Genomic DNA, 24,584 nt, shown 5'->3' with positions numbered 1-24,584 from the left:
TTGGGTGAGTTTTCGTAATGAACAGAAAAAAAAAAAAAAAAGCGCACTTTGCCCCTGTAATATTCCTTACAATTTAGATCCGAATTTTATAATTTTCATAATTTCCACCATAACCACATCAATATTTGCTTACTTTGAGACAAGTCATGTTCTTAGCAGAAACCAGCAAACAAGACTTTGAATAAAAATGGATAGAATTTCAGATACCAAACATCCAGAAATATACACATATTCATCGACAAACATATTACCACCTCATTAAATTAACTTTATAGAATAAACCAACACTAACAAACATTAACACGAATTAAACCACCAAATAATAATATATTCAGAAAAATGATTTACCGCCCATAGACCACTCTGTTGCAGGTTTCCTTGACCCACCTGAAGCTCTTCCGGAGAGAGCCTTTGAGCTTGCCTTCCACAGTATAAACCTTATAGCTAGCGACCCTCTTCTTCCTCTGCAGCTCCGGATCATTAAAGCTCCAGCTTTTCGAAGCAGACCCATTTGTGGACTTGCCCTTCTTGAACCTATGGCCATTGTTGCCCATCTGGGTTTGGGTCGGCGGCTGCACTGAAGACGCATAGGAGGCACTGTAACACCTGAGATCTTGCATTCCATTGATGCCGCCGGAGGAAGTGGGCCCCGAGCCATTGCCGCAGTAGCTCTCTATCTGCATCATTCCATGCCCGCATGATTTGGATCTGAAATCATCCATAGCTGCTTTCACTGAGAACTTACGGAAATCTGAGCTCACTGTCTCTGAAGCTCCAGTCAATTGGTCAAATGAGAGCTTCTTGGGGGATCGTGGCATTTCCGCCGATCAATTGCTTATTTAATAATATTTATTGTTATTCTTATATGATTTTATTTCATTCTTTAATGTGGTTCGGCGCTGACTAAGATGCCGACCCGTCGGTGATATTTAGAATTAAAAAAAAAAAAAAAAAAGGTTTTGTAATGGATGTGGAGGGGGTACCACCGGACTCTCTGCAGTGGAATTTACCAGGTGTTTCTGTTCACGTGAGAATCTCGTGACTCAGGACAGCGACCTTATGGGAGTTTGCAGTGTGTTTTTCTTTTCTTTGAGCATTTCAGCGGTTTAGGATAATGTATATTTTTGTAATTGGGCCCACTGTACTGTTGCGATGCTGTCCGATAACATGTAGAAATACTGTGGCAAAATTATTAAATAGAATTAGTACTATAGTGAACTCACAATATTAACTGAATTTTGATATTTTATTTCTTTACTTATGTCATATTCAAACTCTTTACTATGGGTATCTATCAACAGTATTTTTGTTTTTAAATAGCACTGTTACTATAACAAATTCATAATATTAACAGAATATTGATACTTTATATATGATTGTTCGCTATTAAATAACGAAGTCTATCTCTTAATCGTTGAATCAAATTTAAGAGATAGAATTTCATCTAAGGACTTTATCATCCAACGATTAAGAGATATGACCTAATCTAAGAACTTTAAATAAGGCCCTCACTATAGAATGACTCTAGCATCAACCACCACCTATCTGGATGATATTTGATATAATAAAGTTATTTGCCATTTGAGAACATTGTTACAGTAAAAGTGACATTTAGCCTACCGAGATGATATGATATAACGAAGTCATTTGCTATTTGGAGAGTATAAATGGCATTTAAGATGATAATCGTTGTATACTTTTCTTTCTCCACAATCAGTTGTAACATCGAAACAAAAGCATACCTATATTTTATAGGAGACAAACAGGGAAGATGATAATGAAGGCGTAACCTGATCGAATCTGAAGCATTTACAAATTTCCCATCTAATTATATACCAGAAAAACTAAACCAGGTAATACAGTTGTGTCGCTACTCCCTGTTAGATAACGATATTTCAAATGTTTATATAAAATCAACTGAATTAACCAAAACTATGCGTAACATGAAAAACGTATGGATCATGAAAACATTGCAAAGGAAGCTGCGACACTGACAAATGATCGATCACTGGGAGCAGCGTAAGTCGCTTCCGGAACAACTCGATCCACACCTTGAGATAGAGGAGTCAAAATCTTATTCAGCTTTCCCTTTTCGATTCATCAAGTCATGGTAATATAGAAGCAGACACATAGGCTGACCAAGGATGCAAAAGATGAACCAGAAGATCATATTTCCAACCTGGAAATAACATTTCAAAAAAGAGATTAGAAGAAATATAATGATATGACAAATATTGAATTAATAAAAAGGCTAAACAGACATACCATCGAGTTTCTGAATTTATCTTGCAGGTAATTTGTGATCAAGACAAGCGGTACCTGCAACAAAAATGCAACAAAATAAACGCAATTTAAAATAATCATCTCATTCTTTTTTTTTGCAATGCAGAGTGCAAACAATACTCAAAGCAAGGAAATTAAAATGTTCTTACCTGCAACATAATTCCTATGAAAGCCCACAACTTGAACATGTGGCAAGGAACAGCAATGCACAGCTGTAGTTGAATTGGACAATAATTCATGACAGTATAAGTAATTCAGAGAACATATAGGGGATTTGAAGGTAGTTAAAAAACACAAACATTATACAGATGAGCAAGACAGAAAACAGAAGGCGGAATGATTCCGATTGACCCTCAGATAATGTTTCAGTTGAAGTTTGCATTGGTGATAACCATGGGGAAGCTCTGGGTCTAGTATGTCATACATTTTCACATTCGAATGTAGTTTTCTGCTCTTTGGCCCAAATCAAATATTATGGTTCATATTGGAAGAATGTAGAGGTTTTCTACCCATGTCCTGACATCAGGACTTATTCTTTACTATGTATGCGCATTTTACTGTTATAACATAATCGGGACTGTTTTATCATCACTATCACCCAATAAAACAAATGGACTAGTTATTAAGATTGAGCTTGATCTCAACTACTATATAAAAGTAAATTACCAACTGTGCACATTCCTGGGTGACGTATGTCTAAATAGCTAACTCTTGCTTGGCTTCTAAGATCTGTGAGTTTGCTAATGAAAGGGCTCAAAGCCATCCTTTCAGTTTCAAGTCCTACTAAGTCCGCCATAAAATCATGATACCGAGTCAGTTTCCAGAACCCCAATCTCCACCAACACTCCCACTTCAAAAAGAGAGATGCTAATTCTCATTCCAGACTACAGATTCAATTAGGAGGGAGATAGAACTAAATAACAACATAAACTCGGAATCAAAGCAATATACCTCATGAAATACAGCAGATACTAGGAAGGCGATTACAATGGCAACTCCCTGAATTGAAAGGAACAAAAATTAAACAAACAACAAATTAAATTTGAGCTTTCTTAAAAAAGAAAGTTCAAATCAGATCCATCACACATCACTTAGATTAAAATAAAGAGAAACTTGTTACCTTTGGTACTCCATGCCGTAGGCATGGAAAATAAATATGGCGAACCATCCATTTATGAACAGGCTGAAATGAACCCAATCAGTATTACACTTTCACTAAGGCATATTATTAGCATAAATGACTAATGAGAACCACAAGGCCACCAGTAAATTCAATATATACACAACAAATGAAGTCTACATTATATTCAAGTACCTCATGGAGAGGAGGGGAGTATAGAATCATGTTAGTTAACAAACTAAACAACAGAAAAGATTTTAAGATATTATTTAACTATCTTTACATGGCAACTTTGATGACAGTGCAATTGGGATGCATCAAGAACCAAATGGACAACAGTCCCATGAGCAACCTAATTATCAAATCGAAGCCAAAATTTGGAACCTGTTACCATCTTAGATTGGCAACCAGTAGATCCAAATAAATGATTTCTCTTAGTAATTATGTATATGGAAAAGAGTAAGGAAACAACTGAATTAGAGTTAAACATACATACCATATTCCACATTCTCCAATACTGATGACAGCCACAGAACCAGAAGAGCCATGCAACAAAAGCGAATAGTCAAAATTTTCAATTCAGCAAAGAGCTGTAATAACATAACCCAATAATAAGTTTCATAGAACACAAAACGCACCTCCTCAACTGTCTTTGCATTCCACCAATCTTTATAGAACTCTCGATCACCAAAACAAAGCAGCTCAGCAAGAATATTTAACCTATATTTGCAACACTGTATGTAAGCATAAGCTAAACAATGAAATTATTTGAAAGTATAAATTTACCATAGCAATGGACGCACCAGAGGTGGAAAAAGCAATAGAACATGCATAGCCACACGTATAAATTGGGAACAGAAAGTTTCAAAACCCTCTCTATTGCATATAAAAGGTTCCCCTTCAAAGGATGTTGTGAATTCTTGACAATAGGATTAATGTACTGCAGAAATATACAGATGTCATAATTCCGCAATAATCAAAGGAAACAAAAGAGCATAGAAAGCTAGTTGAAACAAAAAATTCAAACTTACTTGTTCTACTATAAATCCCATCAGTCCAGTAAAAATTATCAACTTGACAAGTTGACGAAACACCCAACCCTTTCGAACACATACTGTACGAGGGTAACTAGTCTGAAATAACAATGAGCCATATGGAAATACATGAGTTCAAAATAAAAGCAAAGCAAAATTAGAGCTTGTATTGGGAAAAATGCTGCATGCCATTACGTTGGAGCAACCAAGAAGCTTACCTGTCTGCATGACAGTTTATAAATCAAGAAAAACACTTGTTTAGTTTGTGTTACATGCCATAACTGTAATTTTTTATCTTTATAACCAGAAAAATAAAAAGCAAACAAAATGACAAATGCATCAGAACATGTATTACTCCACTTTCTGAATAGGGATTGACAGATACAAAAACATAGTTCAACTCTGAAAGAGAAAAAAGTGTAATTACCTGGTAACATAATGTCGGAGCAACCATGAAGTACGCCAAACTATTTAAGCTAATATTGTGAGGGATATCCGTATTTGAAGAACTGGGCACGGCATCCCCCTAGCATCAGACAAGGACTTTGTGAATTAGAAAACAATCATTTATCAGAAGAAACAGAAGTGTTGAAGAACATTAACGATCTATTCAAGTGGGAAAATATCAAGGAAGAAAGAGAATCAGTGATTTTTTTTAACTTTCTTCAATCCTTATATTAAGTTAAAGAGGGAAAGGGAAAAACTGTTCATTAATTGAAAACCTTCTGAGGAAATTTTTTAGAAGCTCATTGCTACCTTTTCAGTTGATTTGCCAAGTGCTCTCATGTCATAGTTTGTATGCACATAAGAAACGAGCTTTAACCACACGATGCAAGCAAAGAGCATCAACGTAACACCAGATAAAACAGCAGAATCACACCTGCAGAAATTGAAATCACCTAATTAAATACAGCATCTTCACTACTATTCACATATTCCAGAACTAAAAGACCCCATTAATAAAATCCAACAATAGCCTCTCCTATTGAAGCTCGTTATACATTAAGATACAATTTTTCAGACAGTACCACAATATCTTTTTCCATCTACAGAAAGTTCACTAATAGATTAATAGCACTAAAACCTATATTATCGGCAACAACAAAATGATCATCTAATAGAGAGGTTCTTTTATGAGCATGAGAAAAGTGAGCACGCATGCATGCATGTTTGGAGATTGCTAAATGTCATTGTTTTTATTTAAAATCTTAACAATCCAATGGCTCAAAACATCCCTGCTTATGCATGCTCACTTTTCCCGTGCTTATAAGAGAACCTCTCTTAATAGTGATAAAACAAACCCAAATCTTCCTATCAGCCATGGCCAAACAATTTCAACTATAGATGCAAAAAGAAAAACTAATCAGTACGTTCAAACTAACCTGAGAATCACCAAAACTGGATACAAAATTGAAGTTGTGGTAATGATTATATGAAGAGAAACAACAGCCTGCAATGTCAGGCCAGAAATTAATATTGCAAATATACTTGTGAAAATGTACTATTTTGAAGTATTGCCATATGAATTACTCACAGGTTCAGATATAGACTTTTGCAGGGCTAACTTCTCAACTACAAAGGCGGCAAGTGGGAAAATTGGAAGAGTAAGGCTGCAAGTGAAAGAGAAAAAAAAAAGCAGAATAAAGTGGCCACAACCTATAATTTGAAATACTCAAAAATTGAACATGAGAACGAAAAATTAATTAATTCTATAACCAAACAGGGTACCAAAGCAAAACGACAGAAAAATTACCAGCACATAAGAAGGGGCCAATCTCGCAATGATCTTGAACTAAACCAAAAACCAGTTTTAATTAACCAACCATACTGCAACAATAATTAAACCATAAGGCATCTATAAAAAAATTCCGCTAAACGGCATGAAGTTAATCAAAACAAGGATACAGGCATATGGCAAACCTTCATTAAATTCTCGATGATAAGCCTGCTGTTTACAGCAACAAGCACTACTATACACAGGTTGAAGAGACCTGCATGGCTCTGCTTAAAAAAGAAGTAAAACTAAGAATTAGCACCGCGCTCACACACAACTCAATGCTAACAGACCAGAACTTGTTTCCGAGCAAAACACCTTTTCATTACTAAGAAATTTCAATAGCATTTCACAATTTTCATCATGCGAAACGAAAGAAATTGTCTTTAACAATGAAGTGAAATTAAGCTAAATAAGGCCTAAGTACCTGTCTGAAGATGGCATCAGAGCTGAGAGGGCTCTCTTTGACTCTTCGATGAGCTGGAACCGAAGGCCGATACGCGAATTTCGCAGCCGAAGGATCGACGCCTCGATCATTTTCGCCGAGTCCTTTATTGTCTTGGACAGCATTGACCGAATCCATAGAAGCTTCCGAGCCTCCAATACGACCGTTATCGCCGGGTTCGCAGATCTTGGCGGTCACCGAGTCGTCACTGCCGGAGTCTCTGACCAAATCGTTCAACGTACTGTCGTCTTCTTCGGTCTTGGAGCCGGAATCGGCTACATCTCTAGGTACAGTTGTGGCGGCGGCGGGCCTGCGTCGGAGAGTGTGGGTGAGATCCGAGTCGGTGAGAGAGCTCGTGCTGGTGCCTGTGATGCCTATGGTCTCAGGCGAATCTGAAATCGCCATGAAATGGAAGAACCGCAATATAAGATAGCTTTGTGTGTATATATATATATATTATATATAAACGTGAGAGAGAGAGAGGTGAATTTGAGAGCTTGCTTAGGATGCTGGAGGGCCCTGAAAGTTCATGCAGAGACGGAGAGAGATATTTGAAACGAATTAAGAGAAAAGGAAGGGTGAGCAGAGCCCGGAGCAAGAAATTTCGAGAAGTGGCGGTGAATGAGTGGGAAAGGCAAGCGGTTTTTTTATAAAAAGCGACGAACAATTAAGAAAGAAACAGAGAGAAGAGAGAGAAAGAGTAGGGATTTTTTTTTTCTTCTGGTGTAATGGTAATGATGTCAGAGGAGGGAAGGGTGAAGTTGATGGCGGTAGGAGTGAGTGAGCCAAAAAAACGACAACAGAAATTGAGGAAGCAGCCGCGCTTTGGTTATGGCGTTTCACAAAAACAGTGTCGTCGTGTAAGGCTGTTACAGAGGAGAGCGGCAGACCTGGTCCGCTGGAGCTCTACACATCAAATCCAACCGCTTCCCGGTCCTTCCTTCCTTCCCTCCCGCTACCCCACATCCACAAATTAAGACATTATTAAATGTTAATTATTCTAAATTTATTTTACTAGCCCAATATAATTAGATCAGCAATCAAATAAGCTGCTGATTTTGAGGTACCCTTTTTATCTTACACGTCAACTACTTAGTTTAATCATCCCGTACTCCTGATTAAATCGTGGAAATGGATACATTTTATTTCAAAGAAAAACGCTATTCTAAACCAACAATACTAGGTATATCACATTTATATACCACCTCTCTAATAGAGGTGAAATTCAGCAATACAATGGGATCCACCTCTATAAAAGAGCTAGTGATATGACTATCCCTTTATATTCTAAACTATCTAATCTATATTCGAGCTCTTCAACTATTAATGATTAAATGACTTAATTAACATCAGAATCTCATTTTTGGGTTTCGATTTGTTGTTGCATTACATATTTAATAACATTTTTGGGTTTCGATTTGTTGTTGCTTTGCATATTTAATAACGTGACGCTAAGAAAAGAATGATTATGATGGAAAGGGACAAAGGGTGGGTGAGGTACCGTACATGTGAAACGTTGTTTTAATATTTATTATAGAGTCAAAGACGCGGTTGAAGTTCTTCTAATTCTTGAGGCTAACCCTGAACAAATTGGATGTTGTTGACTCCACAACATTAGTTATATAACCGTGACCACTGACCACGTCACATCTCACGAGAAGTTTCCACGTAGGGGGGTAAAGTTTGGTTCAAATGAATCTTTATTATAATAATAATCAATAGACTCCACCTGGCCGACACACCAACAGTCGTGACAAAAAAAGATATCAAGCTTAAGAAAAGGCCTTTTTTTTCTCATGGAAGGGGGGCACTTATCTTCCTCCTATAAGAAATGAGAAGGCCGTGCCTCATCTTACCATATTCTTCAAATCATGCCTAAATAAGGTAAAGTGAAAAAAGCTATGGATAGAATAAAGGCAATAGCAACTTGTCTCTCTCTCTCTCTCTGTGTAAAGACATTTGGAGAAAGTTGCTTCGTTTTGCCAACAATTCTACAAAACTAGCTTTTGACCATCCATTACAATCATCAAATCACAACAGCCATCAAAAACCAAAATTAAAACATCAAAAAATACATACATATTAGTAGCTAGAAGATATGTTATGCAACAACAGTTGCTACCACAACCGATCAAGGCAATGATGGTTTTCACATTGCAAGTGTACTTGTACCACTTAAAATAGTATCCAACAACCATAAATTATAAAGAACTAGACCTATAATAATGATAAGATAATAATAATAATAATAGGAGAAGACGCAAAATGGTGGATGTGGCGGCTGGAACGACCAAAAACAGAAAATAAACTTCAAACAAAACAACACTTACTACTAAGCAGAAACCAGATTTTCCTTGGTAATTTTCTAAAGAGGACAAAATCTCATCAGAGGAGATCAGCAACATTCGATGGCAGCTCCTCCACAAGCACGTTATAGAACTTCTGGATGTCAAACAGCATCCTCTCATCATCCTTTGTTACAAAGTTGATGGCAACACCCTTCCTGCCGAATCGTCCACTACGCCCAATTCTGTGGAGGTAGTTCTCTGGCTGGGTAGGCAGATCATAGTTTATAACAAGGGAGACTTGCTGAACGTCAATACCACGAGCCAGAAGATCAGTGGTGATCAAGACACGAGATGACCCAGAACGGAACTCCCGCATGATGATGTCTCTGGTGTTCTGGTCCATGTCTCCATGGGTGGCAGAAACTGTATGGTCTCGGCTCCGCATTTTGTCAGTCAACCAATCAACCTTGCGTCGAGTATTGACAAAAATGACACTCTGGGTAATGGCCAAAGTTTCATAAAGATCACAAAGAGTCTCAAGCTTCCATTCCTCCTTGTCAACATTGACATAAAATTGCTTTATACCCTCCAGGGTGAGTTCATCACGCTTCACAAGAATCCTCACAGGTTTGTTCATGAACTTCCTTGTGATCTCAAGGGCCTCAGGTGGCATTGTGGCAGAGAACACCCCAACTTGAATCTTTGATGGCAGAAGCTGAAATATATCATAGATCTGGAACCACCACAAAAATGCATTTCGCATCAGATAAAATTTTAATTACAAAATCACATTGATTTCAGCAAACCAAGGAAACTGAAATGAAAGCCATATAATGAAGACATACAATGGTGGAGCAAAACTGCTACTGACTCGGCATATTTGTCGTTCTGGAATTTCAATTAATTAGTTCATGTATGTTTTAATGCATTACAGTTCTTACCCATATTAATAGATAATACTGCATACATGATTTATCCTTGCATATGAGAAATCCATTATTCACATACAACCTCATTATGCAGAACATGCATTCACTAGTCATAAAGCGCATAAAACAGACAGACACATCATTGGGTTGGAAAAATACCTGATCCTTGAAACCTCGGGAAAGCATCTCATCAGCCTCATCCAAAACAAACATTTTGATGTTATCGGGACGAAGTGACTGTCTTCTTAGCATGTCAAAAACACGACCAGGAGTGCCCACAACAACATGAACCCCATTTGACAGAATGCGCTGGTCTTCACGAACACTGGTTCCACCAACACAAGCATGGACCCTCACACCCAGATAGTCTCCCAGAGCCCTCATGACCTTCTCAATCTGTTGAGCAAGCTCTCGAGTTGGGGCAAGAACCAAGGCCTGGCATTCTGTCAAACCATAATCAAGCTGTTGAAGAATACCAGAACAGAAAGTCGCTGTCTTCCCAGTTCCAGACTGAGCCTGTTGAATAACATCAAGACCCTTGCAGAATGGAACAATTCCCCTTTGCTGAATAGCTGAGGGTTTTTCAAAACCTGCAAAACGGAATTACAGTGAATTCAATCATTCACCAGTCTAGAGAAAACACAGCCATAAGACAAATGGAAAACTCCGTGAAGATATTAGAGTACAAAAATGTTAGGATTCTTCCTCTTGTCATAAACAATATAACATACTAAAAAGAGGAAAAAAAAAGTTATGGCTATATGTACCGTAAGCATAAATGCCCCTCAGAAGATTCTCTTGCAGACCCATAGAATCAAAACTATCATAAACTTCATCATATGATGTAAAGAATTCCTGCCCATCAGTTGCAAGTCTGTAGCCAATTCACCAAGCATGGGAGAAACAGTTACCAACCAGTTTTGAATCCTTATGAAAACTTTTAACCATAAAATAAATACAAGAAAAGAGTAAAAGACGCATACCCACATCACTACCACCAAAATGCAAGAATAAATACAAGAAAAGAGTAAAAGCTTCATAGGCACCTAAAAAGCAGTTTAAAAGTAGAAAAATGAGAGTACGAATCTTACAGCTCAGTCATTTTGGAATCATACTGACGAGTATCAAATTGTGATCCTTCTGGAGCTGCCATGACTGCAAAAGTACCAATAATAGTATAAGAGAAAAACATCACCAATCTTCTCAACCAGTACAAATTGTGTGAAAATTAAGCAAAAATAACAATGATGTCCATGCTAATGCTAGTTCGAATTATACAGTAACTCAGATTTTCTCACATTTCAATAATTCAATGATTTCTTCATGAAAAATATTAAACAGCATTTGGCACTCCCTTCTCTAGAAGGGTTTAAGAACTTCAAACACAATTTTGTATAAATAACATCCATGTATGACTAACTATTAACTACCATATAAACGTAATAACATAAACCACACTGTGAGAAGCAATAAACAAAACTTAAAACAATATTAGCTGCAATAGTACGAAAATTTCAAAGATCAGAAGCATTATAAAACTTGTAGTAACAACTACTTAAGAAAACGTTACAATTCACATCAAATACATGGAGCACAGGCAACATATTGAAAACGAGAAAGAACTACAAGAGTTTTCTGAAATTATTTCTCAAATTTTAATAGCAAAACTTATTTTATCCTATACAACCGAAACAACAGAACTTAGACGACTATGCTCAATAGTGAAAAACAAATATTTCAACAACAACAAAACCAACAGAAGAAAATAAACAGCAAATCAACATCAACGAACACAAGCCAATTCAGAATACAGAAATTTATGGTAAGAAATAATCGTGAAAAAAAAAAAAGAGAGAACCGGATCGAACAACCACGCGAGTAAAAAAAAAGATGGATTTATAAGGAGAAAGGTATGCGAGGAAGACCTGCCGATGATCGGTGAGAAGGTGCAAGCGAAGAGAGAGCGACCGAAGAGAGCTTTGGTTTGTTTTCTGAAAATTAGGGTTTCCCAAACTCCTCGGATCTAAGCCGCGGAGTTAAGGAATGAGCGAGAGAGAGACAGAAAGAGAGAGAGAGAAAGTTTTGTGTTTGACAAGTGAGTAAACTAAGCGAGTGAGGGTTGATTATTGTATATGCGATTCGAGGGAGTATGGTCTTCGCGTCCCTCCAGATTCGATTCGGGCACGTGGCGCTCACGGATTGGAAGGAATGGAATAGGAGTATAAAACGGACTCTGTTTCCTCATAAAATTAGTGCACGAATATATGGGCCTGGATTTGGAACGGGCTAATGCCCAAACACAACCTCATGGTAAATTTTTTTTATAAACAACGTGAGCTACAAATCTATTACAACCTCCCGTATATTATTAACAACGTGAGCTACAAATCTATTACAACCTCCCGTATATTGGTATAGTAATTTTCCCGGCTTTCAAAATGCACCAAAATATTTGATCACATCCGTCTTTGAAAAGAATTTTTTTTAAATACCCTGAATATGCAAAAGAACAAAAACAAAAAACAAAAAGGTAAAGAAAGGTCATCGATAGCTGGCCCCTTTAATTCATAGATTATATGTAAACTTGGAACATCAAAATCATGTACTTACACCTTATTGTCTGAAAACTTTTTTCTTGTAGTGGTAAAAATGGGCCAATAACATTTACAACAAGGCTCGAACCAATTTTACAGTTTCAGCAAACTGTGAAAACTCTCAGCACATCAAGCTTTACATGGTTCTTACAAGGTTATCCACCACAACTTTTCCAAGGACCATGCAATTGCAATTGGATTTTACCACCCATTAAGTTTGAAATGCTTTTGCAGCCTACTCTTCTTTCAAGAGCCCACTGTAACAGATAATTGAACTCTATCTAAACACATCGGCAGCTGAAAGTGCACAAGTGGCTTCCGAACTGCGAAATAATGTCAACAAGACCTCCGTAACCTCCTACTGCTGTAACCTGAACAAAACAATGGTTCAATGGGATGAGAAGTGAAAATAGAATTTGATAAGTGATGAAGTTAAAAACCTCTTTCAAGTTCTTTTTTTTGAAAAGAGACTATTATTCAAAAAACAACACACACCAACAAAACAGGAGATGGCCAAGGAGGCCACCACACAATTAGAAAGGTAAAACTCTACACTACATAGCTACCGCTTTCCAATCTAGATGGATGAGCTGGAAACTAAACTCCCTAAACTCTGCTGAAACAGAAGCCCAAAGAGAGCCCCAGACTCGGATACGATCCCACAGCTGCTCAACCTCATCCCCAACCACATCATCAAAGATTCTCCTATTTCTTTCCCCCCAAATAACCCAGAAGATTGCCATCATGGCGCAATTTCCCAACACTGAGCCCTTCCTCTTACCACCAAAGAAATTCAGCCTAGTTTCAAGCATCGCACTACATGTTGCGAAGGGACCCCACGATAATCCTGCCACCTTAAATAGCTTAGCCCACAGGGATGAGGCAATAGGACAAAGCAAAAACAGATGGTCCACAGTTTCACTGTCTTTTTTGCACATAACACACCAGTTAGGAGAGAAGTACCAGCCTGGTCTTTTCCTTTGGACCAAGTCGCATGTATTAATTCTGCCATGAGCGATTAGCCAAACTAATAATCTTACCTTAGGAGGGGCTTTAGCTTTCCAAATTACAGTGGAGGGAGAGAAGAGAGGTGGTTGGTGATTAACCATTAGGTGCCTAGAGAAAGAGAGGTGGTTGGTGATTAACCATTAGGTGATTAACCATCTTTGTGTAATAACTTTAACCCATACCATGGTCCTCAGCATGCTCCTTCATTAATAATATTGTCATTAGCTTCTAAGTACATACATTTTGGTTTGCTCTAGCCACACCTATTGTTTATAGCAAAGATAGAATCTACACACTCCTTTAAAAACATGATTTGGATCATTTGTGTCACTGGACCTACTTTGAAATACATACTTTTCAAAATTTCAAATCAAAGGATAGTGCTGGTAACTTAGCACCTAGTGGTAAACCTATAAATCTGAGCAAGTTGGTAAGACCAACATTCTTTAAAAGAAAAAAAAATTCAAATATTATTGACAAAAAACAAAGGGAAAGATAGATCAAGTTAAGCATACCCCAGATGCATGTAATGAGATGGAAAAGGCTGACTGAGGAGCACATTGCATTTGTGAAAGGATCGCCCCGTTTATATCATAACGGCAAAGTAGAGGTTCTGCTCCAACTGCTAATACCTGGAAAGGAGAACCAACAATAAACTTTAGGATATTGGTTTTCCTTTGTGCTTCCTTTCTACAAACTAGGTGTTTCTTTAGGAGTTAAACAGGCAACCCCATAGATATAATGTATTCTTCTACCAATTGCTCCCCATCAATAAAATAAAAATTAAAATTAAAATTAACATACCAATTCCAGCCCCTTTCCTTGGGATGAATATTTAATAACAGTATCCTTATTTGCTGATATCTTAACAATGCATCTTATCCCGTTAAGAAGTTAGTTTACTAGTTTAATGAATTTAAAACGACCATAGTTATTGGTCCACACCCTTTTCTCTTGGAACTTAAAAGTTACTTCTTTTTTTAGTAACACTAGGTGCCTAACTAAGTTCAGTTACAGAGGGCGGCAACGGGAGCTCACTTGATTTTCGTCGAATACTACATCCTGTACAGATGCACGAGTTGAAGTCCTTGAAATGCATTCAGAAGCAGGAAGATTCCAAACTGACAAACTCCGACCACTACCACAAGCCTACAGAAGAAAAAACATTTAGTAAATCATAGCAGCAAGCAACTTCAACAGAGTGCAATGCAATGACATTACCATCACATAAATGCTTACCAACCAGCTTTCACTTGCATCAAGAGCCATGCAACTTACGCATGAAAAAAATCCTTTCAATTTAGTACCCTTCGCTGGCTCATACACTTGAACACACTTTCCACTTTTGCAATCTGGGTAAAACCATAAACACATGTTACTAAGAACAAGCCCATGTGACTGGACATTTAACACAATGAAGTGGTGGTCAAAGACAGGAACATACTAACTATGAAAGAAAACAATAACTTTTTTGATGGAAAATTATTCTTCTGAACAACTTTCTGCCACAATCCTTGAAAATTAAAAAATGCTAGGTTTTTACCCCATATACGTGCTGTCCCATCCTCTGAACCAGTTATGATCTGATTGGTAGAGTTCCGGGCAACTATAGAATGCAAGTAGTCTGAGTGCCCCTTAAAAGTCATTTTGACTTGACCACTTTCCTGAAACATTTCCGATACAAATCATGCCGGGATCAGTGCGGCTAGGAAATTATGACAAGAACAATGTAACATAATGTATGGTAACATGTACATGCTTTTACACAAAAACTTCATTGCACAAGTGAAAGATTCACCTTGAACAAATACATACCACATCCCAGCAATAGACACAAGAATCACCAGCAGCAGAAAAAATGGATCCCCCCTATTGTGGTAAAAGAGATGTTAACACACTATTTTCCATGCTCATAAAAGAAGAAACTATATGACTAAAACAAAAGCATACCTGATCATTAATGGCAAGAGCATTGTTTTCAGGGATTGGAGATAAAGCCCCCCAAGGACCTCTAAAAACACAGTAGTAAAATACAAGAAATGTGAACTAAAGTAATGTCGGGGACTAATCATAGCCCATGTTATAAGGCAGAAAGACATATGTCCTTGTTTAGAAGATTCTTATTCAGGTTATGAAATTCAGGGGAATGAAAGAGAGGACCCTGAGAGTCTTTTCTTTTCAGTGACTTACTTATGCTGCGGATTCACCAGGTCGAGTAGTAGCTTCACATGGTTTCCTACAAAAGCAGGAAGAAACAATGTGAATAATATAAATTTACAGAATTAGAATCAAATTCAATTTTCATGAACCAAAGCAACATACCAAATTAAAATAACAATGCGATGTTAGTGGACTAATTCTAATTCACATGGTATGGTAAGCTGTCAAAAACCTAAATCACCTTGCAAATGAATAGGCGCCTCTGCTTCTACACAATCCTTCCATTTCCATCCTCGAATCCGACCATCGTCACCACAACTAAGTGTCAAAATTCCGAGAAAATCAATAGTGTAAATATGACGAAATTAAGAAATTACTCAAAAAAAACTGATCAGAATAGTATAAGCGTATAATTGAACCTCAGCAAAACAGCATCCTCGCCATGGCCGTAAAACTTAACATCGTATGCAGGGCCTTCGTGAGCTTGAAGGAAGCAAGCAGGTTCAGCCATTAACGAGCTACAAATTAAATTCAAATTCCACCACATGTAAAACCAACATCAGCTGCTGTCAATAGTCAATACGACATCATAGAGTTACAAAAATACTTACTGTGGAGCTTTCACATTGCTAAAACCCAGTGGCTGCAACAACAAAAAAAGCCATAAAAAGCTTTAAACAAAATGAATATTGAAAAAAAGAGATTTGGAGGAAAATGAGAAACATACGGGCTTGGAGACGAGGGAGGGGATGGAGTATGAAGAAACCGATCCATCGCTGGAGGCGACGACGATGGCGTCCGGGTTAGGGTTAAGGGATGGAGCCCAAACGGTTCGGAATACGGTTCGGGTTTGGATCTCCCTCTCCTTCAATATGGTTTCTCTGTATGATTCTTCGTCCCAGTTCCTTGCGTCCCCGCACATGGTGGTTTGGTTGTGGAAGACTGGCCGTTGAGTTGAGCTCTGTGAAATCTCTGAGCTTTCTCACTGACTCACTGAGCGTTAGCTGGTGGAGCTGAAATCAAACATGGACTTGCCGGTTTGGCGCAAATCAAAAACAATTCGGCTGGACAAGGAAGGATGCTTGTTAATGGGCCTTTCTCCTTGTAAATTTAGAGTGGGTCCTATGTGTTATAGGCCCGTGTCCTCCGGAAAAAGTTTACAAATCCGACGAACCGACCGAATCCCTAATTCATAATATATGGAATAACTTTTCGACAAAAAAAATAAATAAAAAATAGAATAACTTTATTGTACAGTACACATTCTCTTTATCTCACTTCTTACGCGTGACACTAAAGTTTCTTTCCTAATCCAAATTAAAAAGTATATTAATACGAATTGAGAAATCTCAACCAAACAATTTTAAAATTTCAAATGACTTATGTCTAATTCCTTCCGGGAAAAAAGAACTTGTAGTAAAGTAAAACATTAAAATAATGTATATTGAACCAAGGTGGTTGGTGTGAGTAGTTCGGCACTCTCATTCCTTAAGAGAGGTCAGGGGTTCGATCCCTGCTCTCGTACGGAGTCACCACTTTGGCCAACACTTTACCCCTTATGGGCCGACCCGGTGTGAGTGGGGATTAGTCTGGATTGTGGTTAAGGCTTAAAGGTGCCACCCATAATTTGGGGCCATCCAGGACTAGCTCATGGTTCAGACCAAAATAAAATAAAATAATGTATATTGTTTTGCCTTCATGTTATATGAAATTATCGTAAACTTAACTTATAATGTCAAAACAAAAGTATAAAGATAAATGTGATTATCATGTTAAACATAAACTCATCCGTTAAAAACACATGTCATTATCATTTAAATTTGTTATCGACTCAACTCGAACTGTATTGTGTTTTATTGTGTCGTATTAATAGTGAAAAACTTGGAGAAAACACAGGCATTATGAAAGGGTTCTTGATATTCACTCAATAAAAAAGGAATAATCATTTTCTTCTTGGATTGACAATAAAAATTAAAATAATAAAATAATAAAATAATAAAATAAACAGAAGCGGAGGGCAGCAATTCGGGCGCATATGCTAAAGTCCTCGTTGGTTAATACGCTCGGGAAACCCATACAACACACGCACTTCTCGTATTCTCCGAACCCCAGCGGCATCTTCAAAGCCGCTTGCTTTCACCAAAAGCCCTAGAGATTCTCATTCATCTACGACAAACCCAAATCAAAATCAAGATCTATGAAGCTCTAATCAGAAGAATCTCAAGGTATCGCAAGCTCGTCTGCTGTAACCGTGAGTGTATTTCTAGCTCTTCGTCTTGAATTTAACAGATCTGTTAGCTTACTGCTGAATTGTGTTTTGAGATTTTCAATACTTGTTCGTATGAAGTTTTATAATTATGGGTCGTTTTGAACCTAGGAAAAGGATTAGAAAAGAAAAGGCTTTGGGGTTTTATGGGAAATTGTTGCATCAGGTGTAAAAAAAAACTGGTGTTGAACTGTTGCTATGCTAATTTTTCCCAGATGATCTAATGGGTTGTTTTTGTTTTGTTTTGTCTTAATTTGAATTGGTTGTTTTTGTGCTTCAGATAACAAATACTTTCATTTAGGAATCTGAGTCAATTAAGTAGTTGCAATGGGTGATAACAACAATTCTCCACCTGGGTCTCCTAAGGAGGCAGATCATGATTCTGATGCAAACCAAATTGTTAAGGATGATAGCTCACTGGAAACCATAGTCCGAAAGTTCCAAGATTCAATGTCTGTTGGGAAAAGGCACGCATTTTGGGAGACTCAACCTGTTGGACAATTTAAGGATCTCGGGGATGTCAGCTTGGCTGAGGGCCCGATTGAGCCCCCCACACCGTTGTCTGAGGTCAAACAAGAGCCTTACAATCTTCCGACTCAGTATGAATGGACCACATGTGACCTGGACTCTGAAGATACCTGCACTGAGGTCTACAATCTGTTGAAGAATAATTATGTTGAGGATGATGAGAACATGTTTCGATTCAATTACTCAAAGGAGTTTCTCAGGTGGGCTCTGCACCCTCCTGGGTATTTTAGGAGCTGGCATATTGGTGTTCGTGCAAAGACTAACAAGAAGCTGGTTGCTTTCATTACTGGTGTTCCTGCTAGAATCCGGGTCCGTGATGAGATAGTGAAAATGGCTGAGATTAATTTCTTATGTGTGCATAAGAAGCTTAGGTCGAAGAGACTTGCACCTGTTATGATCAAGGAGGTCACAAGGAGGGTTCATTTGGAGAATATATGGCAAGCAGCTTACACAGCTGGAGTAGTTCTTCCAACTCCAATAACAACTTGCCAGTACTGGCATAGGTCTTTGAACCCAAAGAAGCTTATTGATGTTGGGTTTTCAAGGCTTGGTGCTAGGATGACTATGAGCCGAACCATAAAACTGTACAAGTTACCAGATTCACCAGCTACTCCTGGATTCAGGAAAATGGAACTTCGTGATGTCCCTGCTGTAACTCGGTTGCTTAGAAACTACTTGAGCCAGTTTGTGGTTGCACCAGATTTTGATGAAAATGATGTGGAGCATTGGCTTCTTCCTGAGGAGAATGTGGTGGACAGTTACTTGGTCGAGAGCCCAGAGACTCATGAGGTGACTGACTTCTGCAGCTTCTACACTCTTCCTTCGTCTATCCTCGGCAATCAGACCTACTCAATCTTGAAGGCTGCATACTCCTATTACAATGTCTCCACTAAGACTCCACTGCTTCAGTTGATGAATGATGCTCTTATCGTAGCAAAAAAGAAGGATTTTGACGTCTTCAATGCACTGGATGTCATGCAGAATGAGTCATTCTTGAAAGAGCTCAAGTTTGGACCTGGTGATGGGCAACTTCACTACTACCTCTATAATTATCGGATGAGGAATGCATTGAAACCCTCAGAGCTTGGGCTAGTACTCTTATAGTTTTTCCAGTCTTTGGTTTTGCACTGTGAACTGAGAAATTATTTCCGTTTCTGTTTTTCCCCCTATTTTGTGGCTAGCTAGCTGATGCTTTCATTTGTCTTGCTCCTTTGGATCATCAACAGAGAATGAGATGTTGGCAATTACATCTTAAACATTTTCCCTTATTTGATTCCTTTTGCCTCTTCAATTTCATAATCGTTTATGTTTTCTGCAGTTCAGTTGCATAACGAAGCTGAGGGCCTTAGGCTATTTTATTATTTTCACTTGGCGCTACAATGAGATGGAAGACCACATATAACCGATAATCAAATTCACACTCATTTATGTTTAGCAAATTTTGGCGAACTCCTGGTCTGTTCTCTCTGTCACGCAGGGGTAATTCGAAAACCAAAAAAATAAACAAACAAACAATTCCATCATAAAAAAAACGAAATAAATTCATCACTATTAAGCTATAGTTTTATGATTAAATGAAAAGATAAAATTACATCACTTAAAACCTTTGAAATTTTCCAACCAAAAAAAATATATATATGTATATAAACCGCGTGATCCTTGATAGACAGATAATTCAAAAACCATTCTCCATCACCAGCCACCAGGTCCAGTCGAGGTGTAGTATAATAATAACTATTATTATTAGGAAAATGAGCAAAAAAAATATTTTGGCTTGGTTGCACCTCAGGAGTGAATGGAAGTATAGCGAACTAAATTTACAAGTTCTAATCACAGGTGTCATCTTCCAATTGGATAAGACAGGGATTCATATCTCATGCCATCAGCAGAACTTCACCTTCTGAACCTGTCAAATTAGGAGGTATGTCAACATATAGTCAAAATGAAGTGCAAAAGCTATGCAAAAGATAAGACACAACAATTGGGAAGTTTGGGTGTTACATTTCTCAAGAATCTCTGCTGCGAACTGCAGCGTTGATTGTGCTTCTTCAGCCATCTCTGACAACCTCTCAGACTCTTTCACTGCTTCTGCTGCCACAAACGATTTGTTTTCGGCATCAGCAATCTTGTAGGCTGCCACAGCCCATTCCTCTGTCGGATGGATGTCCTTTTGTTTTGGGGCTTTCGTCCTGTAGCAATTTTGAATCTACATTTTGATGACATGGTAACTTAAATGAGTTGATATTCAATGTCGGTTTCAGCTTGCAATGTAATCTGGCCAGCAACTAGCTACAATGTTAAGTTGCAATCAAGCATAAAAAAATCGAAATAAAAAGGTGCGCAGAAAAACATAGATTTAGCCATTTAAAATTGCTAGTTGCAAACAAACATACCATTGATAGAGCCAGATTAATCCTGGGTTAGAAACATATACATACAATGATTAAATTTGAGCCGAAAAATATATAACCAATCACCTTTTCAAGTTTCTCTTGGTGAACCAGCCTTCTCAACCTATTACTTAATGACCTTCTAAAATTTGGGGGGATTTCATTCCTTTGCTGCACAAATCGTTTTCAAATATCATGAAAATTGAGTAGTAATAAAAATTAAATTAACATTTACAAGGGTAATAAACATTCGATAACACCTCATGACAATGTAAAGGCAGTAACAAGCAGGTAACATCATTAGAGACATCCAAAAACAATGTCAATAGGAAGCTTTTCTTTGTAAATTCTTTACAGAAAATTGTGTTCTCACCATCAAAATGAGCTCGACTGGTATTGAAATACCAGCTTAGATTTAGGTATTATCAATCAAGTAGCTAAATGAGATAGAATAGATATGTTGGTCTTCTAACAAAATGCTATATTTTCAAGAAGTAAAATTAAGTAAAAGTTTTTTCAGCTCTAGCATAAGGACACATGATGTACCATGATTAATTGAAAAATGAATCTACAGGAGTTTATAAAGAATCAAAATATTATCATTTCACGACAATTTTCTTTCCCTTCAAAGTACGAATATACAGCTTCCTCCATAGTAAACCAAGATATATTTTGTTTCATTTTGTTAAGACAAGAAAGAAAGCATATATTTCAAGTGTACCTCAATAAAGCTAGCAATAGCACCAGAGTCCAATCCATTTGGCCCTGTTGAGGTAGAAAGTGCTTCAAAAATCATTGCATCATACCTAATAACAGAAGAAGATGATTGACCAAAATGAAATTGACTCGAAGAATAGGAGTAGCTATTGGAGTTACAGAAATTGATAAAATTAAATGGATAACAACTGTAGACATATACGTAGAAATAAATCCTTTGATTCACTTTGTTACTTAATCCTAAAAGTTATCTAATCTACAGACGTTATGTTTGCCGTGAGAGGCTTAGAGAGTGTTAAAGCATAGGACTGTGGCTGTGCTGAAACTACAGCATCATATAATATGATTCCAGGAAGAGAGCAAAGCAAGATCCGCCAACTAGGCTAATTGTTGCATGTCACACAACAATATTATAGTTCAGAATAAAATAACACACTTCCATATCTTTCAATTAGTCGGGATATTTCTTCATGGGTGTTCTCGAAGAAACTATGCAATAGAACCATTCATTCTTATTGCATGCAGGAGGAAGTATACGAGCTAAGAGGAAACAATTTTTTTTTTCCTTTTATACGTGAAACCACTCCTTATTTGGTAGCACCTACTTATATATGGATAGGGATAGAGCAACACTATGTTTATAGAGCAGAACTCAAATGATCAAATCCTTGTCAACTTAGTACGACTATAATATTTACAAAGATGGCCACCTCACATCTAGTTATCAACAGAAGAGTCCTTAGCATCATCAACCATTAACTCCTTTCCTCTCCCCTTTATCCTGACTGACCAGACTGATTAGTCAGCTACCCCATCACCATTGCTGTGCCAATTCATACAACTCTAAAGAGCTATTTCGTTCCACAATGTAACAATGTTTCTTCCCCACAATGTGCCAATTCATACAACTCCAAACTCATCATTCCTCACACAAAAATTCAGCAAATTTCAGTCACAGTATAGTTCAGTGAAAACTTCATAGTGAAAGAGTACTATGTAACAACCTGCATATTTTTTTCTATTGTATTAATAAAAGACAACGGCAATGAGAAATAAGTGTCATACGCTGGAGCATTTTTTGCATCAGACAAGCCAGTTGAGGAATCATCTGCAACTGGAGCTGCTGGTGCATCGTGCCTGACTGGAGTTGCTGCTGGTGCATCGCGTCTGGCTGGAGTTGCTGCTGGTGCATCTCGTCTGGCTGGAGTTACTACTGGTGCATCGCGTCTGGCTGTAGCTGTAGCTGCTGCTGGTGCATCACGTTTGGCTGAAGCAGCAGCAGAAATTTGTGAAACGGACACTGAAGCAGCAGGAGCATCGGCGTTAACTTTTGCTTTTGGCGCCCTTGACTTGTCTCTGGGGTTCATGCCACTAACAGTCATATTCCTCCATTTGTCCTATACAAGCAAAACCCAAGTTGAGCCACAGACCAGGCACACAGTAATTAACTGAAAAAATATATTGTTCCACCGTATTAGATGCAGTCTGCAAATAGTTCTGATATTAAGAAGCTTAATTAATTGAAATATAACTTAGGCTAGCGTGATTGCACACCATTCCAAAAATGCTTTCATACCCAAGTACCATGTGAACAAAGATTGAAAATCAAGTGACTTAAGAGTGCCTCCCAACTTCGCAATGGGTGGGCTGTTTTGGAACCAAGTTGTAAATTAACAAACACTACGTTAGAAATAATCAAGTGGGCAGTGGCTCCAAATAGCTATTGGTAGCTCTATGTGATCCATGGGTTCACCATTTTAATCCAAAACTCCACAAGGGTAAGACTCAGCCACTCAAATTCATAGGTCTGATATGCCATCACCATTGTAATCCACTTTAACTTACCATAAAAACCAGACCATGTCTACATTCAATAACCTCTCATTTGACCCAAAAAGAAAAATTAAAACAAACAAAATTCATCACTTTTACAGCCTATAGCAACTTTCTTACCTCTCTTGAAAACAACCACGACAAAACACAGTGAACTCAAATTCCGGATTTTCCATGCGAACAAGTGTATATATATATACACACAAATACAGATACATACGTATACGTATATAGATAAGGAGAGAGAAAGAGAGAGAGAGACCTTGAGATCAATATTGGAGCGAGAAGAGAGGAAGGGATTGAACTCAGGGTCTTTCTGGATGTCCTTCCACTTGCCAGTGCCATGCTTTTTCACGCCAGCTCTTAGAGCTTCTTCTTCCTCCGATGTCCATTTTTGCTTTGGATTTCCCATTTCTCTCTCTCCCTCCCTCCCTCTCTTTGCTTGTCTGTGTCTCTGTGTGTCACAGAATCTATGACTGCCGCGAAGAGACTTTTGAGTGCTCTGCTTTTTCGTTCGGTTTGCTTACACAAAAACGAGGGTTCGTTTCGTGCCACTTTCTAACTGCATAATGATTTAACGATTTCAATGGCTGCCAAACGACGCCGTTGCATCCCTCTCCATTTTTTTAACTTTCGGCCCATGAAAATGGAGCTACAACTTTTCAATAAAGGCCGCGGCCATGACTAAGGCAGAGGCTTCAAAATATACCATGAAATTTAAAAGCCCACCCCAAAAACTCTTTTTTTAATTTAAAAAAAATGATAATTCTACTTCTATTTACAATAATTGATCCATCAATATTAAATTTATGAACGATATGATATAATATAAAAAAGGGGGACGTCAACCAAAGAATTTCTAAGTGAGGCTAAACCCACATTCAAGTCTATCTCATTGTGAGAGCTACCGCATAGGACAACTCTACACAAGACTATCTCACACTAAAATTTACTGACTTTTAGGGATGACTTCCCTTTTTCTATGTTTTAAGTATAATTTTTGAGATATTATGGAGTGTCAAACTAACGTTATCTTTCCAAGGTCCCATAAATTTAGCATAGGGATCAAATCTAATGGTGCGACGTAGAGGTTTTGACCCTTCATTTAGAAAATAAACTTATGCACTTGAAGAACTCACTTCAACATTTTAGAGCATATATACCGATATAGATCATATGTGTGTTTTTGTCTCTTGTACATGAGCTTGATGTTTA

The 24,584-nt window shown here is 37.8% G+C and overlaps 6 protein-coding genes across 8 annotated transcripts; 1 reads left to right on the top strand and 5 right to left on the bottom strand.

Annotated features, from left to right (window-relative positions):
• Positions 1–176: 176 nt before the first annotated feature.
• Positions 177–932, bottom strand: LOC110749272 (DUF3511 domain protein (DUF3511)). Its single transcript, XM_021949338.2, has one exon. It carries the CDS (start codon positions 816–818, stop codon positions 345–347), a length of 474 nt encoding a protein of 157 aa, XP_021805030.1. The 5' UTR covers positions 819–932; the 3' UTR covers positions 177–344.
• Positions 933–1,668: 736 nt separating this feature from the next.
• On the bottom strand, positions 1,669–7,613 carry TAG1 (membrane bound O-acyl transferase (MBOAT) family protein). The gene is made up of 16 exons (XM_021949339.2): positions 6,639–7,613; positions 6,358–6,438; positions 6,191–6,264; positions 5,972–6,047; positions 5,820–5,887; positions 5,194–5,317; positions 4,865–4,963; positions 4,435–4,536; positions 4,207–4,343; positions 4,042–4,123; positions 3,900–3,920; positions 3,404–3,466; positions 3,235–3,282; positions 2,433–2,495; positions 2,266–2,319; positions 1,669–2,179 (listed from the first exon to the last, which is right to left on the bottom strand). Exons 1-16 carry the CDS (start codon positions 7,059–7,061, stop codon positions 2,075–2,077), a joined length of 1,620 nt encoding a protein of 539 aa, XP_021805031.1. The 5' UTR covers positions 7,062–7,613; the 3' UTR covers positions 1,669–2,074.
• A 1,099-nt stretch (positions 7,614–8,712) lies between these two features.
• On the bottom strand, positions 8,713–11,988 carry LOC148293389 (eukaryotic initiation factor 4A-11-like). Its single transcript, XM_088243873.1, has 5 exons — positions 11,799–11,988; positions 10,965–11,028; positions 10,641–10,747; positions 10,033–10,463; positions 8,713–9,677 (listed from the first exon to the last, which is right to left on the bottom strand). The coding sequence occupies exons 2-5, from the start codon at positions 11,024–11,026 to the stop codon at positions 9,042–9,044; spliced, it is 1,236 nt and encodes a 411-aa protein (XP_088099999.1). The 5' UTR covers positions 11,027–11,028; positions 11,799–11,988; the 3' UTR covers positions 8,713–9,041.
• A 416-nt stretch (positions 11,989–12,404) lies between these two features.
• DWA1 (DWD (DDB1-binding WD40 protein) hypersensitive to ABA 1) lies at positions 12,405–16,769 on the bottom strand. 2 transcript variants are annotated; one of them, XM_088243874.1, is made up of 12 exons: positions 16,363–16,769; positions 16,247–16,278; positions 16,055–16,153; positions 15,877–15,953; positions 15,666–15,711; positions 15,426–15,486; positions 15,291–15,344; positions 15,019–15,139; positions 14,697–14,827; positions 14,514–14,624; positions 13,991–14,107; positions 12,405–12,838 (listed from the first exon to the last, which is right to left on the bottom strand). In XM_088243874.1, exons 1-12 carry the CDS (start codon positions 16,555–16,557, stop codon positions 12,749–12,751), a joined length of 1,134 nt encoding a protein of 377 aa, XP_088100000.1. In that variant the 5' UTR covers positions 16,558–16,769; the 3' UTR covers positions 12,405–12,748. The 2 variants fall into 2 exon arrangements, with proteins under 2 accessions (XP_088100000.1, XP_021804893.2); XM_021949201.2 differs by having other exon boundaries at positions 14,715–14,827; positions 16,363–16,765.
• Positions 16,770–17,656: 887 nt separating this feature from the next.
• On the top strand, positions 17,657–19,697 carry NMT1 (myristoyl-CoA:protein N-myristoyltransferase). Of its 2 annotated transcripts, none has more exons than XM_021949342.2 (2): positions 17,657–17,860; positions 18,182–19,697. In XM_021949342.2, exon 2 carries the CDS (start codon positions 18,229–18,231, stop codon positions 19,531–19,533), a length of 1,305 nt encoding a protein of 434 aa, XP_021805034.1. In that variant the 5' UTR covers positions 17,657–17,860; positions 18,182–18,228; the 3' UTR covers positions 19,534–19,697. The 2 variants fall into 2 exon arrangements, with proteins under 2 accessions (XP_021805034.1, XP_021805032.1); XM_021949340.2 differs by having other exon boundaries at positions 17,658–17,886.
• Positions 19,698–19,952: 255 nt separating this feature from the next.
• Positions 19,953–23,938, bottom strand: LOC110749276 (telomere repeat-binding factor 4-like). Its single transcript, XM_021949343.2, has 6 exons — positions 23,632–23,938; positions 22,602–22,933; positions 21,541–21,625; positions 20,907–20,990; positions 20,431–20,635; positions 19,953–20,335 (listed from the first exon to the last, which is right to left on the bottom strand). The coding sequence occupies exons 1-6, from the start codon at positions 23,779–23,781 to the stop codon at positions 20,304–20,306; spliced, it is 888 nt and encodes a 295-aa protein (XP_021805035.1). The 5' UTR covers positions 23,782–23,938; the 3' UTR covers positions 19,953–20,303.
• Between the last annotated feature and the right edge of the window lie 646 nt (positions 23,939–24,584).

Source organism: Prunus avium, chromosome 7, assembly GCF_965620075.1.
Source record: "Prunus avium chromosome 7, drPruAviu1.hap1.1, whole genome shotgun sequence".
Taxonomy (NCBI): domain Eukaryota; kingdom Viridiplantae; phylum Streptophyta; class Magnoliopsida; order Rosales; family Rosaceae; genus Prunus; species Prunus avium.
The sequence above is the reverse complement of the archived record's forward strand: the minus strand, read 5'-3'. Positions and strand labels throughout refer to the sequence as shown.